Source organism: Dermacentor andersoni, chromosome 7 (assembly GCF_023375885.2).
Source record: "Dermacentor andersoni chromosome 7, qqDerAnde1_hic_scaffold, whole genome shotgun sequence".
In the NCBI taxonomy this organism is placed as follows: Eukaryota; Metazoa; Arthropoda; class Arachnida; order Ixodida; family Ixodidae; genus Dermacentor; species Dermacentor andersoni.
Window position 1 is genome coordinate 133756653 of NC_092820.1, and position 13918 is coordinate 133770570.

The following is a 13918-nucleotide window of genomic DNA, read 5'->3' on the forward strand; positions in this document are numbered from 1 at the left end:
TACGCATTTCTGGCTATGAGGCAGTCATGTCCTCCACCTGTGGTGCTGTGAGCAAGGTAATTGTATATATTAGATGTGATCTGACATACGTGTTGCACCCGGTCCCACCTCACGACGACAACCAGTACGTTGGTTAATTGTGAAAACGAATAAGCTTACTTCACGCTCGCCGCTGTTTACATTGCTCCTTCAAGTGTCTTCGACTCTAAACGACTGCACGACGTGATATTATCGACACCCGGCCCTACGATTATCACCGAAGATTTTAATGCTCACGATCAGCTTTGGGGGAGATTGAAGATGGACTCCAGGGGAAGGAGACTAGAATCCCTTGCCACACAGCACCACCTTTACTGCCTCAACGATGGTAGTTCGACATATTTACGCGGGCTTACGTACAGCAGCTGCCTAGACTTGACCCTGGTTTCTCGGAGTCTTGAAAGAAACGTGCAATCATCGAGTCACATGGAAGTGAGCATATTCCGATGTACCTGAAGATCAAGGGACTATCTAAATACTCCTCCACGACCCTCCGGCGAATTGATTGGTCGGCGTTTCGGTCGCACATGGAGGGAGTAGGTGAGCCAGGCAACCATTCAAGTCTGGAACACGAAATTCAAAAGGCCATGCAAGAGGCTACGCGTAGTTTTCAGCCTTTCCCGAAATATGAAGAATTTGCAGCCGAACTGCAGCGACCACGAGCAATTCGCCGACGGGCTGAAAGAAGATACAGGAGAACTAAATCCATCCATGATTTCCGAGAGGCAAGGCGGACGCAAAAGAAGATTCAATGCCGTGTCGATTCACTACAATCTCAAAGATGGGAACGTTTCTGTGAGTCGTTGGATCCACCTCAAGGATTATCTCAGATATGGAGAACCGTGCGTGGACTTCGCGTGTCACCGCAACAGCGTGTTCCTTTGAAATCCCTCGCTTTGCACCAAGGTCGCAGCGAAATTGATGTTGCTGAAGAAGTTTGCTCAAGACTTGCCAGCTTGCAGCTTCAACGCGCACTTACACCATGTGCCACTCCTGTGCCACGGGATTCCCGCATGGCTGTAATGTTTTCGGTGGAAGAGCTTAAAGCGGCATTGGGGACGTGCAGGCGCTCTTAAGCACCTGGGTCGGACGGCGTTGCCTATACAGCGCTCGCCAATCTTGGGCAGAAAGCCCGACTCATGCTGCTAAACCATTACAACGAGTCTTGGCGCAATGGTTTGGTTCCACGTGAATGGAAATGCAACCACTTGGTTCCACTTCTCAAACCTGGTAAATCACCGTTAGATTTGTCCTCGTACCGCCCCATCGCTCTGGCCAGTTGCATAGGGAAAATAATGTAATGAATGTTTTTGACGCGCCTGGAATGGTACCTGGAAAATTACAACGTGTACCCAGATGCTATGGCTCGCTTCCGGCGTGGGCGCTCATCCATAGATAACGTCATCAATTTGGTCCCGTTTGTTCAGAATCAAAAACGTCTGAAACGACTCACTGCGGCATTATTCCTTGATATAAGAGGCACCTATGATAATATAGCACATTATGCCATTATAGATGCTCTGATTGAAGCCGGAAACGTTTGTCGCACTTTTCAGTGGCTGTGCAGTTATTTGACTGACAGGCATTTCTTCACGATCACCGAGAATGGCGCCACGACTGAACACCAAACGTTCCGTGGAGTACCACAAGGCGGAGCATTGAGCCCGACGCTATTCAACCTAGTGCTCGTTGGCTTCGTCAGATGCTCGCCCAACACAGTTCCTGTATCAATATATGCCGACGACATTTGCATTTGGGCATCTCCTGTAACACGACTGCAGGTACGAGCACGGCTCCAAAAGGTAGCTACATTAACATCACTGTACTTGCGAAAACAGAACTTAACGATGTCTTCAGAGAAATGCTGCCTTGTTACATTCGCTTGGAAGGCAATGAGGCGTTACTCTGTATGTGTCAATGGGCAAGCAGTTGCAAATGCCCGGAAACACCGCTTCTTAGGGGTAATTATCGACCGCGACCTATCATGGAGCCCGCACGTTTCATCCCTAAAGAAGAGGTTGATGACAATAATTTCCTCATAATAACCTCAAATTTCTGGGCGGAAGGTCATGGAGCACTTGGGTGCGGTCAATGCTGCAGCTTTATAACGCCTTGTTCCTCGGTTCCCTGTGCTTGGGAACCGAGAAACAAGGCGAACAAGGGGTGAACAAGGCTTGCAGGTGTTCCCTGTGCTTGGGAACACCTGCAAAACAAACATGCGTGTACTCCAGGGGCTACAAGCTCAAGCCCTAAGGACGTGTCTCTGTCTTCCGAGGTGTGCGTATACAGCGGCAACGATTGTCATAGCTCGAGATCATCCAATATCAACGTACTTGGCAACAGACGCTCTCAGGGCGCATATTCGGCACGTTGCCCGATTACTTTCTCACCATCTTGCCCCTCTACCCATAGAAGGGCCACACGCAACTTTCAGTGGTGTAATTGTCCCAAATCGTACCTCATTTCAATCGAACTGCGTGCCTGCAGCAAGACCATCCTCACCGTTTATGGTGCCTGCGCAGACCTGAAATACGTCTCACCATCCTAGAAATCATGAAGAAAGCCAACATGCCGTAGTTTGCCCTGAAGCAAGCCACATTAGATAATTTACATGGGGTGCACAGTGGCCGCGCACACGTTTACATCGATGGCTCAGTCACATCTGCAAGTTCAGCTGCCCCTGTGGTGAAGCCAACAAGATCCGTGAAAATACAACTAAAAACGTCACATTCTGGCTATGAGGCATACGTCGGCCCGGGCCTTTCACGAAGCCACCAGGTCTCCCATGGTCGATGACCACTTCTCAAAACTCGTACAGAAGTACTTGCCCGTCCGTCGCGACGGAGATCCGGTGACCCAACTACCGGACTACCGAGGCCTTCCACGCCCCGAGCTCGACGAAGACTTCTCCGTTGCCGAGGTCAGACAGGTGATCTTCGCGCTCAACCGCAAGTCTGCGCCGGGTCCGGACGGAGTCACCAACAGAATGTTGAGAAACCTCGAGGACACGTCGATCGCCTTTCTTACCGACAAAATCAACGAGTCCTGGAACAGCGGCGTTGTTCCTGCAGAATGGAAGATGGCCTGCACGGTGCTCATTCCCAAGCCCGGCAAGGCCGCGAACATCGAGAACCTCAGGCCGATTTCTCTAACCTCCTGCGTCGACAAGGTCATGGAGCTCGTCGTCCTCAACAGGGTCAACGGGTACCTCGAAGGCAACGAGGTTCACACGTACAACATGATCGGCTTCCGCGCCGGACTCTCGACGCAGGATGCAATGAAGCTAATAAAGCATCAGATTGTGGATGGCCGTTCCAGAGACGTCAAAGTCTTGCTCGGTCTGAACCTCGAGAAAGCTTTCGACAATGTGCTCTACAGCTTCACCGTACAGACCATTTCAGACCTGGGTCTCGGTTCCAGATTCCATAGCTACGTCAGCTCTTTTCTTACGGACAGGAAGGCCAAGCTTCGCATTGGGGACTTCTGCTCCGACGATGTGCCCTAGGGAGGGCGGGGCACTCCTCAGGGCGCCGTCATCTCACCCACACTGTTTAGCATCTGCATGATTGGTCTTTCTGAGAGGATGGCACGCGTAGAGGGCGTCAAGCACACCATATAGGCCGACGACATCACCTTATGGTGCTCCGGCGGCTGCGATGGCAGAGTCGAAGAATCCATGCAGGAGGCGATCGACGTGATTGAGGAGTATCTCCGCCCCACCGGATTTCGATGCTCCCCCGCCAAGTCTGAGCTTCTGCTTCACAGAAAAGAGAAGGGAGGCAGACCCAAGGATTGGAAGCCAGTCTCCGAAAGCAGCATCAGTCTTCGCATTTGTGACGGGGGGGAGGGGTGATACCCCGGGGCGACGTTATTCGGGTCCTGGTCAAGTTTGTCGAATACAACGGCGGGAACGGAACGGCTCCCCGCAAGATCATCGCAAAGACGGACAACGCTTTCCGCCTCGTTCGCAGAATAGCAAACCGGCACCGAGGAATGAAGGAAGACAATCTCCTCAGGCTTATGAATGACTTCGTACTATGTCACTTTAAGTACACAATTTCTAAGCACAACTGGCTCAGAGCGGAGCGAGACAAGCTCAACGCTCTCATCTGCAATGTGGTCAAGAGGGCTCTCGGGCTACCCATCAGGACCCATGCCGAGGATCTCATTAAGCTGGGGGTGCATAACACTGCCGACGAGATTGCCGAAGCCCAAGAACGCGCGCAACTCACTCGCCTGAGCACCACAGCGGCAGGTAAATACATTCTCGAAGTGCTGGGTTACCACCCTGCGGGATTCCCGATGGTCAGTACCCCGATCCCTAGGTGCATTCGAGACAAGTTCGCAGTGGCCCCTGTGCCCCGAAATGTCCATACCGTTCATAACGAGAGCAGATGCAAGGCCACAGCAGCAGCCATCCTCAAACAGACCAAGCAACTAGACGTTAGAGCAAGCTTCGTCGACGCCGCGGAGTATAGCGATGGGAAGACCTTTGCTATCGTTGTGGTCGACTCCAGCGGCAAGATTTCCAATAGCGCCTCCATTCGCACTTCAGACCCCGGAGTCGCCGAGCAAGCCGCCATCGCCCTCGCCCTGCTAGATGGTCTGGGTCCGAGATATATAGCGATTCCAAAACGGCAGTTAGGGCCTTTTAGAAGGGTTGCATCGCCAAGCAAGCTGCTCGTCTTCTTAGCAGCTCGAGTCGATATGCTCTCACGCATCATTCAATCGACTGGTTTCCCGCTCACGTAGCGTCGGTCGAGAGTGCTCCCCCGAGCCTCAATGAGTCTGCTCATGAGGCTGCGCGTGAGCTCCCAGACCGCACTTCCTCTGCAAGAAGCACCGACTCCCCTCCTCCCTACGGCCACAGGGACGCTCCCGCTACTCACAACGAGATTATTAAATTCTTCTACATGTCTAGAAGGGTCTGTCCACCCCCTCACACCAAGTTGAATAGGGCGCAAGCCGTTTCGCGTAGACTTCTGCAGACCAACACGTATCCGTGTCTGTCCGTTCTCCACGAGGCTTACCCGGGCGTGTATCGCGACGACGCCTGCCCTTCATACGGGCAGACCTCCACTCTAGCGCATATGCTCTGGGAGTGCAGGGCGACATACCCCAAGTTCATCAAGGAGGAGTGGGACGCGCTTCTACGTAGCCCCGCTTTAGAAAAGCAAATGCTGGCTCTCCGGCGTGCCCGCAACCGGGCCGGTGCACTAGACCTGCCGGTCCCGACGTGGCACTAGCCAGGTGCGCGACGAGTTCGCGTCCTCGCCGGACCTGCAATAAAGTTTCTTCACTCACTCACTCAAGACGTCACATGTATCATCAACGACAGCTGCTGAACTGGTAGCCCTGCGTGCGGCTCTTCATTTCATTCAGGAGGAACCACCCCAAGCATGGTCAGTCTTCTGTGATTCCAAGGCAGCCCTACAGAGTGTACTCTCAGCACTGCGCCGTGTGTCACATGAGCAGCTCGTCGCAGAGATCGGAGAAGTCCACCCTCGCATAGTTGACGAAGGACACGATATCATATATCAGTGGTTGCCTAGTCCCTGTGGAATACATGGCAATGATCGAGTAGACGCAGCTGCCCGATCTGCCCATGACAGCGTCAACTGCTTTACCATTCCTCCTTCGAGAGCCGACGCAGCGAAAAGATTTTTCGTACTTGCGCGTGACCTGACACTAACTCAGTGGACTTCATCTGAGTTCACAAGTGCACGCCTTCATACCCTGGACTTTAATTTACAGCTCCGTATTCCGCCCGAGCTTCCACGACGTGACTGCACCCTTCTAGTCCATCTATGGCTAGGAGAACCGTTTTCAAATGCGTACTCTTTTCTTATCGAAATGTCCAACAGCCCACTATGTGACATCTGCGGGTTTAATGAAACAATTGAGGACCTTCTTAGTCAGTGCTCTCGTTTCAACCCGCCAAGAGCAGTCATCTCAGCCACCCTAGACAAACTGGACAAACGCCCAATGACAGAAAACAAGATCCTTAGAAACTGGCCTACGCGAACATCTGCGCGATCCGCTATGAAAGCGCTGCTGCGGTACTTGAAAAACACGGGACTTTTTAACAGATTGTGACTGCACACTGTATGACGTAGGATTGTACGGTTACACTGTGTAAGACTAGGAATGTCCTTGTGGGCTGCGTGACAGTGCCCACAGAAACAGTTCGCGTGTACGTGCGTGTACGTGCGTGTATAGGTTTTTTTTTCCTTTTTTTAATCCTTCTTTCTCTCACCTGTCGCGTTCCCTTACCCCTCTCCCAGTACAGGGTAGCCAACCGGAGATAATCTCTGGTTAACTTCCCTGTCTTTCCTTTGCCTTTCTCTCTCTCTCTCTCGTCCAATGTGGCACTTCAGGGAGCGGCGCCGTGTTTATTAACACCAATAGTTTGGCGCCAGTTCCAGGAAGCATGCTATTTGAGAAGTAGCGGGCTCATCACAAGCCTAAAACCCGTCTGCGTCTTGCACACGTGCGGTGACTCTATATGTTTCTGGCCTTTTTTCCAAGGCAACCTCTCGCGTGCCAATGTATGGATTACTTAAATGATATTGCGTGACAAAAAACGACACGGACGTGAGAGACGACACACCAAGCGCAAACTTTCAACTAAGTTTTTGTGCCACTGCCTCGGTTTTATACATGGCAGGCAGCGTAGATCGCGCATGCGCTTACAAGGAAATGAACTGCGAATTCACGTAACATGGTTACGAGTTATGTGATGCCGCGTATAAGAACCTTAATTCTTTTTCTTTGAGAGCCAGAGACGGGAAGCTAACACACGTGTCACCCAATTTCGCGATCATCTACGCTTCAGATATTTCACGGATGAGCTGCGTGCTGCCACGTGAAACAATCGTGCATTGATCCTCAAGAGGCTTGCATCCATGATCGCGACAGTGGATTGCCAAGAACCTACCAGAGCCATTGTTTACATTGTTGCTGTGTTCGCGGAGCCGATCATTGAGGCAACGCCCAGTTTGTCCGATATACTTCTTCCCACATGAAAGCGGGAGGCTGTACACCACCGGTGGACACGTTCGACAAACTTTTTACGGAGATGCTTTCTGCACTTATCAGAAGGGACGGCATTTGGATCCGTCAGCCTGCAAAGCCTGCCGAGCTTGTTGGGAGCAGAAAAAACAACTCTTACCTTCGCCCTTCGCGCAATCTTTTTCTAGTTGTGGGATATCCCGTGCATGTAAGGTATGACACTTACTTTAGGGCGTGTGCCGGGAGGGGCATCGGCAACTGACTTCTGCGTACTGGATCGCGCTTCTCTTAAAATGCGTTCCGCGACAGACACTAGCACCACCCTAGGATATCCAGCCAAGGACAAACGTAAAGTTTGCGTTTCAGAGCTTACGTCCACAACATGACCGCAAGACTTGCTAAGGGCATTCTTGAAGCACAAACTGATAATGGCCCGCTTAACAAGCTTAGAATGTGCGGACGCATACGGCAGAAGTGGCTTGTTGGCTCGCGGCTCATACGACCAACACGTTTGGTTGTCCTGAAAGTTTAGGCGAAGATCAAGAAAACGAAGAGACCTATCTACCCTTTTTGTCGCGCAATATCATTTAAGTAATGGATTACGAACTTGCCCGGAATGCTGCTCTCACCAATGTATGGAAAATACGGCAGTATTAATATGCACTAACGTTTCGTAGCTACTTTAAAACGCCATCATTTTATTCAGAACGTCGTATGAGATAGCACGACAGTGGCCCTAGGTGTTCGGTTTCCTGCGCCTCCTTGGGTGTCTTTTTTATTTGCTTCATTAACTTTCCAGCGACAGAAAGTGTGAAGCAATCTCAGTTTTAATGCTACCTGTTTTACATGAACCACAGGTAAGAAGACAATAAAAGCTTAGGCCAAACTTATTCAATGTACATAGGAAAGTACTGCACAAAAGATTCTGAGATATTTACAAAAAGATGACAATTAAACAGGGACGGACTTAGTAGCCTACTTAAAGTTTTAACGTACTCAGTGTGCTGACCAAGTTGTCTAAATAATGTTCAATTCATAAACGCATATGTGACTAGATTCTCTGCGTAAATGAAGAGAAATGAACGAAATACAAGGAGCGGTGCGGCAATGTTATGAAAAGGCAGATTGCGTAGTTCAAATATAGATGTAACTTGAGATATTATCCACTGAAGGAGGGGTTTACTTTTAATGTTTCGCTATTTAAAAAGTACAATATGCATACTGACTTCTGTACCTTCTCGTTTTCCTCCTGCCGTCCCTTATTTGGCACCTTGCATGTATATCTTAATTACTTGGGATGGCATTTGTTTTCGTTTATTTATATATATTGTGAGCCGTAACTCTGGTGCAAGTAGGTGGGCCTATATACAACACAAGAGCAGGTTTTTCTAACAACATGCCAAGAAAACAAATTCCCAACACATGCCAGGGAACCCATTAATTGAACATCTTAATCCATGCAAATCAAACTTATTCGGTCTGCATCAGGAAAACAACGACGATAAGCAATGTACAATGAAATCAAACAAATACATGAACATTAGCAAACAAGTCGAGCATAACAAGCAGCCTCACAAAAGCACAAAAAGAAATGTCAAAATCTTGTGCAATGGAAAGACCTACAACAAAAGCGTACACTACCGGCACTCTAAGCTCAACTACCGCATACTCTTTTAAGCAGCGATAAGTTTTGTTCATGCTGTTGCTGCCGCTTTTACAGTATTACGTCGTACGTCACTTCGTATGACGCGAGACGTCTACCTCATGGCGTATTAAACCTATCTACATCTACATAGGTAAACAATGAAACGTATTGCATGGAACGCTATAAGAAGAAATAAAAAAATGGCACTTTTGTACTTGCGCTTATTTCCTGGTTTGTACTTGCTTTTTAAAACGTTATGCTGGAAATGTCATGCTTTTGGGTGTGAATTCAATCCAAGGCGTTACAATAGCTATGCGAGTCCTAAGTATTTTTAACTTTCATAAACTTTTCACAAACTCGTATATGTGAGGTGCGCGTAGCGCGGAGTGAATTAACGGACTTTGAACGAAATATTACTGCTTCTCTCAGGCATCAAGGCATGTAATCTAATCCACCTGTCTTGTATATTATTTCTTTTCTTTTAGGAACAGCGGTGTGTGGCGTTCACGTTGCCGTTACCGTCATCGTGTCCCAGCACTTCGAGAAACGCCGTGCAACAGCGTGCAGTGTAATTTACACGGCCATGTGTATCAACAGCGTGTACCTGCCGCCCTTGGCTGAGCTGCTTCGAGTAACTTACGGGGTCCACGGCACCTTCCTTCTACTTGGTGGCATGGCTCTAAACGCATTTCCTCCGGTTCTCGCCGTCCAAAGTCCTGAGTGGACAAAATCGAAAAAGCGTTCTCTTAGCGAAACGCGGCACAGTCTTATCAAGGACAATGGGAACATTCCGAACAATCTTCTCCTGCCTGCAGCTGAGACGCGCAATGGGTGCTTTCCCAACGACGCCGAAATGCCGAACGGCAAAGCGCACCAAACAAAGTTCGCAGAACTACCACTCCGTCAGAACGACGACTTCGGCCTCAAGACCACCCCGTTGCTCTCGTCAAAAAAGAAATCAGTGGGCAAGGACGACGCAGCCAAACCAAGTTTTACTCTGATTGTGAAACAATTCGCCAGCGTGCCATTCGCCGTGAGTGCGATATCCTTCGCTGTCATCGCGCTAGGAATGTCGACCTTTATTTTGCTTTCTGTGGACGTTGCCGTGGACCGAGGAATCCCTCCATCCAGCGGCGTCTTTCTCCTGAACGCCTTCGCAGTGACAGACATTGTGGCGCGGCCATTGAGTGGTCTGATAATCGACTCTGGTTTTTTATCACTAGAGAGCGTTATGCTTATCGGATACATTCTCCAGTTCTTGGCGCTTGAACTCTTCGTGTGGTTAGAGCATTTCCCGCTTATGCTGGCTTCCTCTGCGCTATTTGGTGTCAGTAACGGACTGAGGGTCACTCTGCTCGCGCCTTTTCTGGTTAAAGACTTTGGAATCGAAAGAATGCCACTCATGCTTGGTGGAGTGTCCTTCTGGACTGGCGTCGTCCTGCTCACAAGACCATTTCTGGTTGGTAAGTGAAGTCTTGCCGATCTAAAATCCTTAATGCCAGATGTAAAAAAAAAAAAAAAACCTGCCAGATACGTTTTCAGACGTGAAGCGATATCCAGATTATTTCATGAAAACAAAAGCTTTATTTCGATTGCTCTTCACAAAAAAAATGAAGAAGGCGACAGGACAGAGCACGATAACCTAAAAGAACACGTCTTCCCCAAGCCATACTCTGTATAACGCGAAAGTGGCGTTAAGATACTTGCACAGCTTCTTCTTCAATGGCTTGGAATCTCAGACTACCCTGAAAGAAAGCGTTTTGTAGCCTATTCTCTATGCATAACAAATGGCGGCAGCTTCTGGTGCAAACAAGATTTCAATGCGCACATTGCTTCGTGTACTTCCCATATGTCTGACTAATCGGCACCTGTCTCGGCAATTAAAAATGTCAATGAATCACAAGTACTCCATGGTGGATTTAAAACAAGGAGCCACAGCGCAGCAAACGGATGCTTTCTCTATTAGGCCATGAACGGCCGCATGCCGACAAAGTGACCGCTTTCACTAGCTTCCCTGTCGCAGGACGGTACGTCAATATGCTTGAAGCGGGACTAATATGATGTAGCAACTATTTGCGTCTGAAGGGAAGAGCACACACAGTGCTAGCTTACTATAAATATACGTAGTTTATGCCTGAAAAAAAAAATCTCGCGCATTTCCGCTGTCATTCAGTCAAATCACATTTTCTGAACCTCAGTGCTACAGTTTCAGAAAGACGAGAGAGTGACTGTCGTTGGGAGGCGGTGTTTCAGTGGTCTACAAAGGTATAACTGTTGTGGTCAGTAGTGGCACCGTGTCGCATTTTCATTACATGTGCAATACGTGCAACTAGTCTATCCGGCTTTATACATACAAATTATATTAGTACTAGTGTGCCCGTGTGCAGACATGTTAGAAATATAAGGAGTCAGGGTTAGGCTTCTTGCACCAGAATGTTTGTCGCCTGAGCGAAAACCTGAAAGAGCTGTATTTTCACGCAAGAAGCGCGATACTCAAATACGCATGCGTTTTCGTGAGTTAGCTGAGACGCTTAGAGTGGTTAATAATTTGACTTTATTTTTTGTAATGGGAAATGGTCTTGAAACGCTTGACATCACTGCGACCGAGCGTAAGATGAAACGGCAATGGAAGGACCTAAGATACCGCAGAAAATGGCTTAGCTTTTTTTTACAACATATACAATTCTCAAACTGGATTAGATATAAAAAGTATAGTTGACCGCCACCACGCATCCCCAAAAGAAGAGACCGTAGTCGAAAAATACATAAATATTGTTTTGAAAGTGCCGCATTGCGCGATTCGGCTTTACCTAAGATAGTAAGGATCTTCGTCTGAAAATATTCACAATTTCCAATAATATTTTGCGCAGTGCTTTTGCCTCCTTCTGTTGTATGTCACAAACACACACACGCACACACACACTAACCAGGTGCTGGCTAGCAACACTTCCAGGGCTAGCTCTTGCGGATTCATAAATACCTCAGAAAGTGAATGGTTGTTTTTTCATCCACTGTAATGTCTATTTATTTATCATTTCTTTAATTCAATGAAGAAGTACAAATATGTTCCCCTATGCTGTACTTGGTGCCGTGTTTTGTTGCCTCATGGAATGCCACTCATGTTAATCGGGCCTGTCCGTGTTCTTTCTTCTGGTTCATATATATATATATATATATATATATATATATATATATATATATGCGTGCGTGCGTGCGTGTGTGCGTGTGTGTGTGCGTGTGTGTGTGTGTGTGTGTGTGTGTGTGTGTGTGTGTGTGTGTGTGTGTGTGTGTGTGTGTGTGTGTGTGTGTGTGTGTGTGTGTGTGTGTGTGTGTGTGTGTGTGTGTGTGTGTGTGTGTGTGTGTGTGTGTGTGTGTGTGTGTGTGTGTGTGTGTGTGTGTGTGTGTGTGTGTGTGTGTGTGTGTGTGTGTGTGTGTGTGTGTGTGTGTGTGTGTGTGTGTGTGTGTGTGTGTGTGTGTGTGTGTGTGTGTGTGTGTGTGTGTGTGTGTGTGTGTGTGTGTGTGTGTGTGTGTGTGTGTGTGTGTGTGTGTGTGTGTGTGTGTGTGTGTGTGTGTGTGTGTGTGTGTGTGTGTGTGTGTGTGTGTGTGTGTGTGTGTGTGTGTGTGTGTGTGTGTGTGTGTGTGTGTGTGTGTGTGTGTGTGTGTGTGTGTGTGTGTGTGTGTGTGTGTGTGTGTGTGTGTGTGTGTGTGTGTGTGTGTGTGTGTGTGTGTGTGTGTGTGTGTGTGTGTGTGTGTGTGTGTGTGTGTGTGTGTGTGTGTGTGTGTGTGTGTGTGTGTGTGTGTGTGTGTGTGTGTGTGTGTGTGTGTGTGTGTGTGTGTGTGTGTGTGTGTGTGTGTGTGTGTGTGTGTGTGTGTGTGTGTGTGTGTGTGTGTGTGTGTGTGTGTGTGTGTGTGTGTGTGTGTGTGTGTGTGTGTGTGTGTGTGTGTGTGTGTGTGTGTGTGTGTGTGTGTGTGTGTGTGTGTGTGTGTGTGTGTGTGTGTGTGTGTGTGTGTGTGTGTGTGTGTGTGTGTGTGTGTGTGTGTGTGTGTGTGTGTGTGTGTGTGTGTGTGTGTGTGTGTGTGTGTGTGTGTGTGTGTGTGTGTGTGTGTGTGTGTGTGTGTGTGTGTGTGTGTGTGTGTGTGTGTGTGTGTGTGTGTGTGTGTGTGTGTGTGTGTGTGTGTGTGTGTGTGTGTGTGTGTGTGTGTGTGTGTGTGTGTGTGTGTGTGTGTGTGTGTGTGTGTGTGTGTGTGTGCTTTTTAAGCGACCAATTTCAATTACGAATGGCCTGTGGTATAAGCATGTACCATTCTAGTACATGAGCTGGTCTAATCGTAGAGGTGGACATTATTTGCATAAATAAAGTAGAAATACTGAATCGACTAATCAACAAAAAATTCACGAACTAAGTGTTTAACTAATTAACCTATGGCACGTCAAGATTACCAGATTCTAGGCCCTCGTTATGAATGATAGAGAAGCAGGAAAAGCGATGTAATTGACATTTTGCAATCATCGCCATGTAAAGCCAACAGACAATGAAGCCAAGGAAAGCATTGGGAAAATTATCTGTGGTTCAAAATGAACTCTAGGAAATTATACATATATATATATATATATATATATATATATATATCCCTGAGGGTCAACATAGTTTGGTCTAGGATTCTACCTCTCAGTGACTCTTCCATTCTTTTTCTATCAAGGTGCATTGATCGCAATGCATAATGTGGTGTATGTACAGACACTGTTTACAACGCTGCGATCACCAGGCGGTCACAACCAATGAGTGCACAAGCAGCAGTACCATCGTGTTCAGCATGATGTACAACGAGCGAACGCGTGGCATGTCGCTCTTTCATGTTGCATAGTGACGGCCAGAGGCGCTCCGTTCTCAACCTAAAGTGCGAGGGTTCTTCTTTTACTGTTTCGAACGTACATCGCGCCTTCATGGCTGCTTTCGTTCTCTCTGGCAGCCTTGACGTCGAAATCTTTGTCTCTCGACAGAACTCCGAACACCTTTTGTGCGAGCTGATGATCATTATTGCATCTGGAAATGAAAGCTTCCGTTAGCTGACATATTTCAAGCTGGATTTATGATGCCTCGAAGTACCGTCACATAAGGGCGCTATAACGTAAAACTATTGAAAACAGTTTCTATTTAATTTTATCAACCAGCCCTCCTGTGTTAGCAAAAAAAAATGTCTGCGCCACACCCACTTCGCCAG

At 48.1% G+C, this 13918-nt stretch overlaps 1 protein-coding gene across 12 annotated transcripts in view; it reads left to right on the forward strand.

The window, feature by feature from the left end:
* The window catches only part of LOC126533798 (monocarboxylate transporter 3-like), a 69436-nt gene that overhangs the window by 49294 nt on the left and 6224 nt on the right, over positions 1-13918 (forward strand). For all 12 annotated transcript variants that reach the window (XM_055072381.2, XM_055072382.2, XM_055072376.2 and 9 more), the window contains one exon: positions 9181-10158. In XM_055072381.2, the coding sequence (XP_054928356.1) occupies positions 9181-10158 (978 nt within the window). The remainder of the gene's footprint in view (positions 1-9180; positions 10159-13918) is intronic.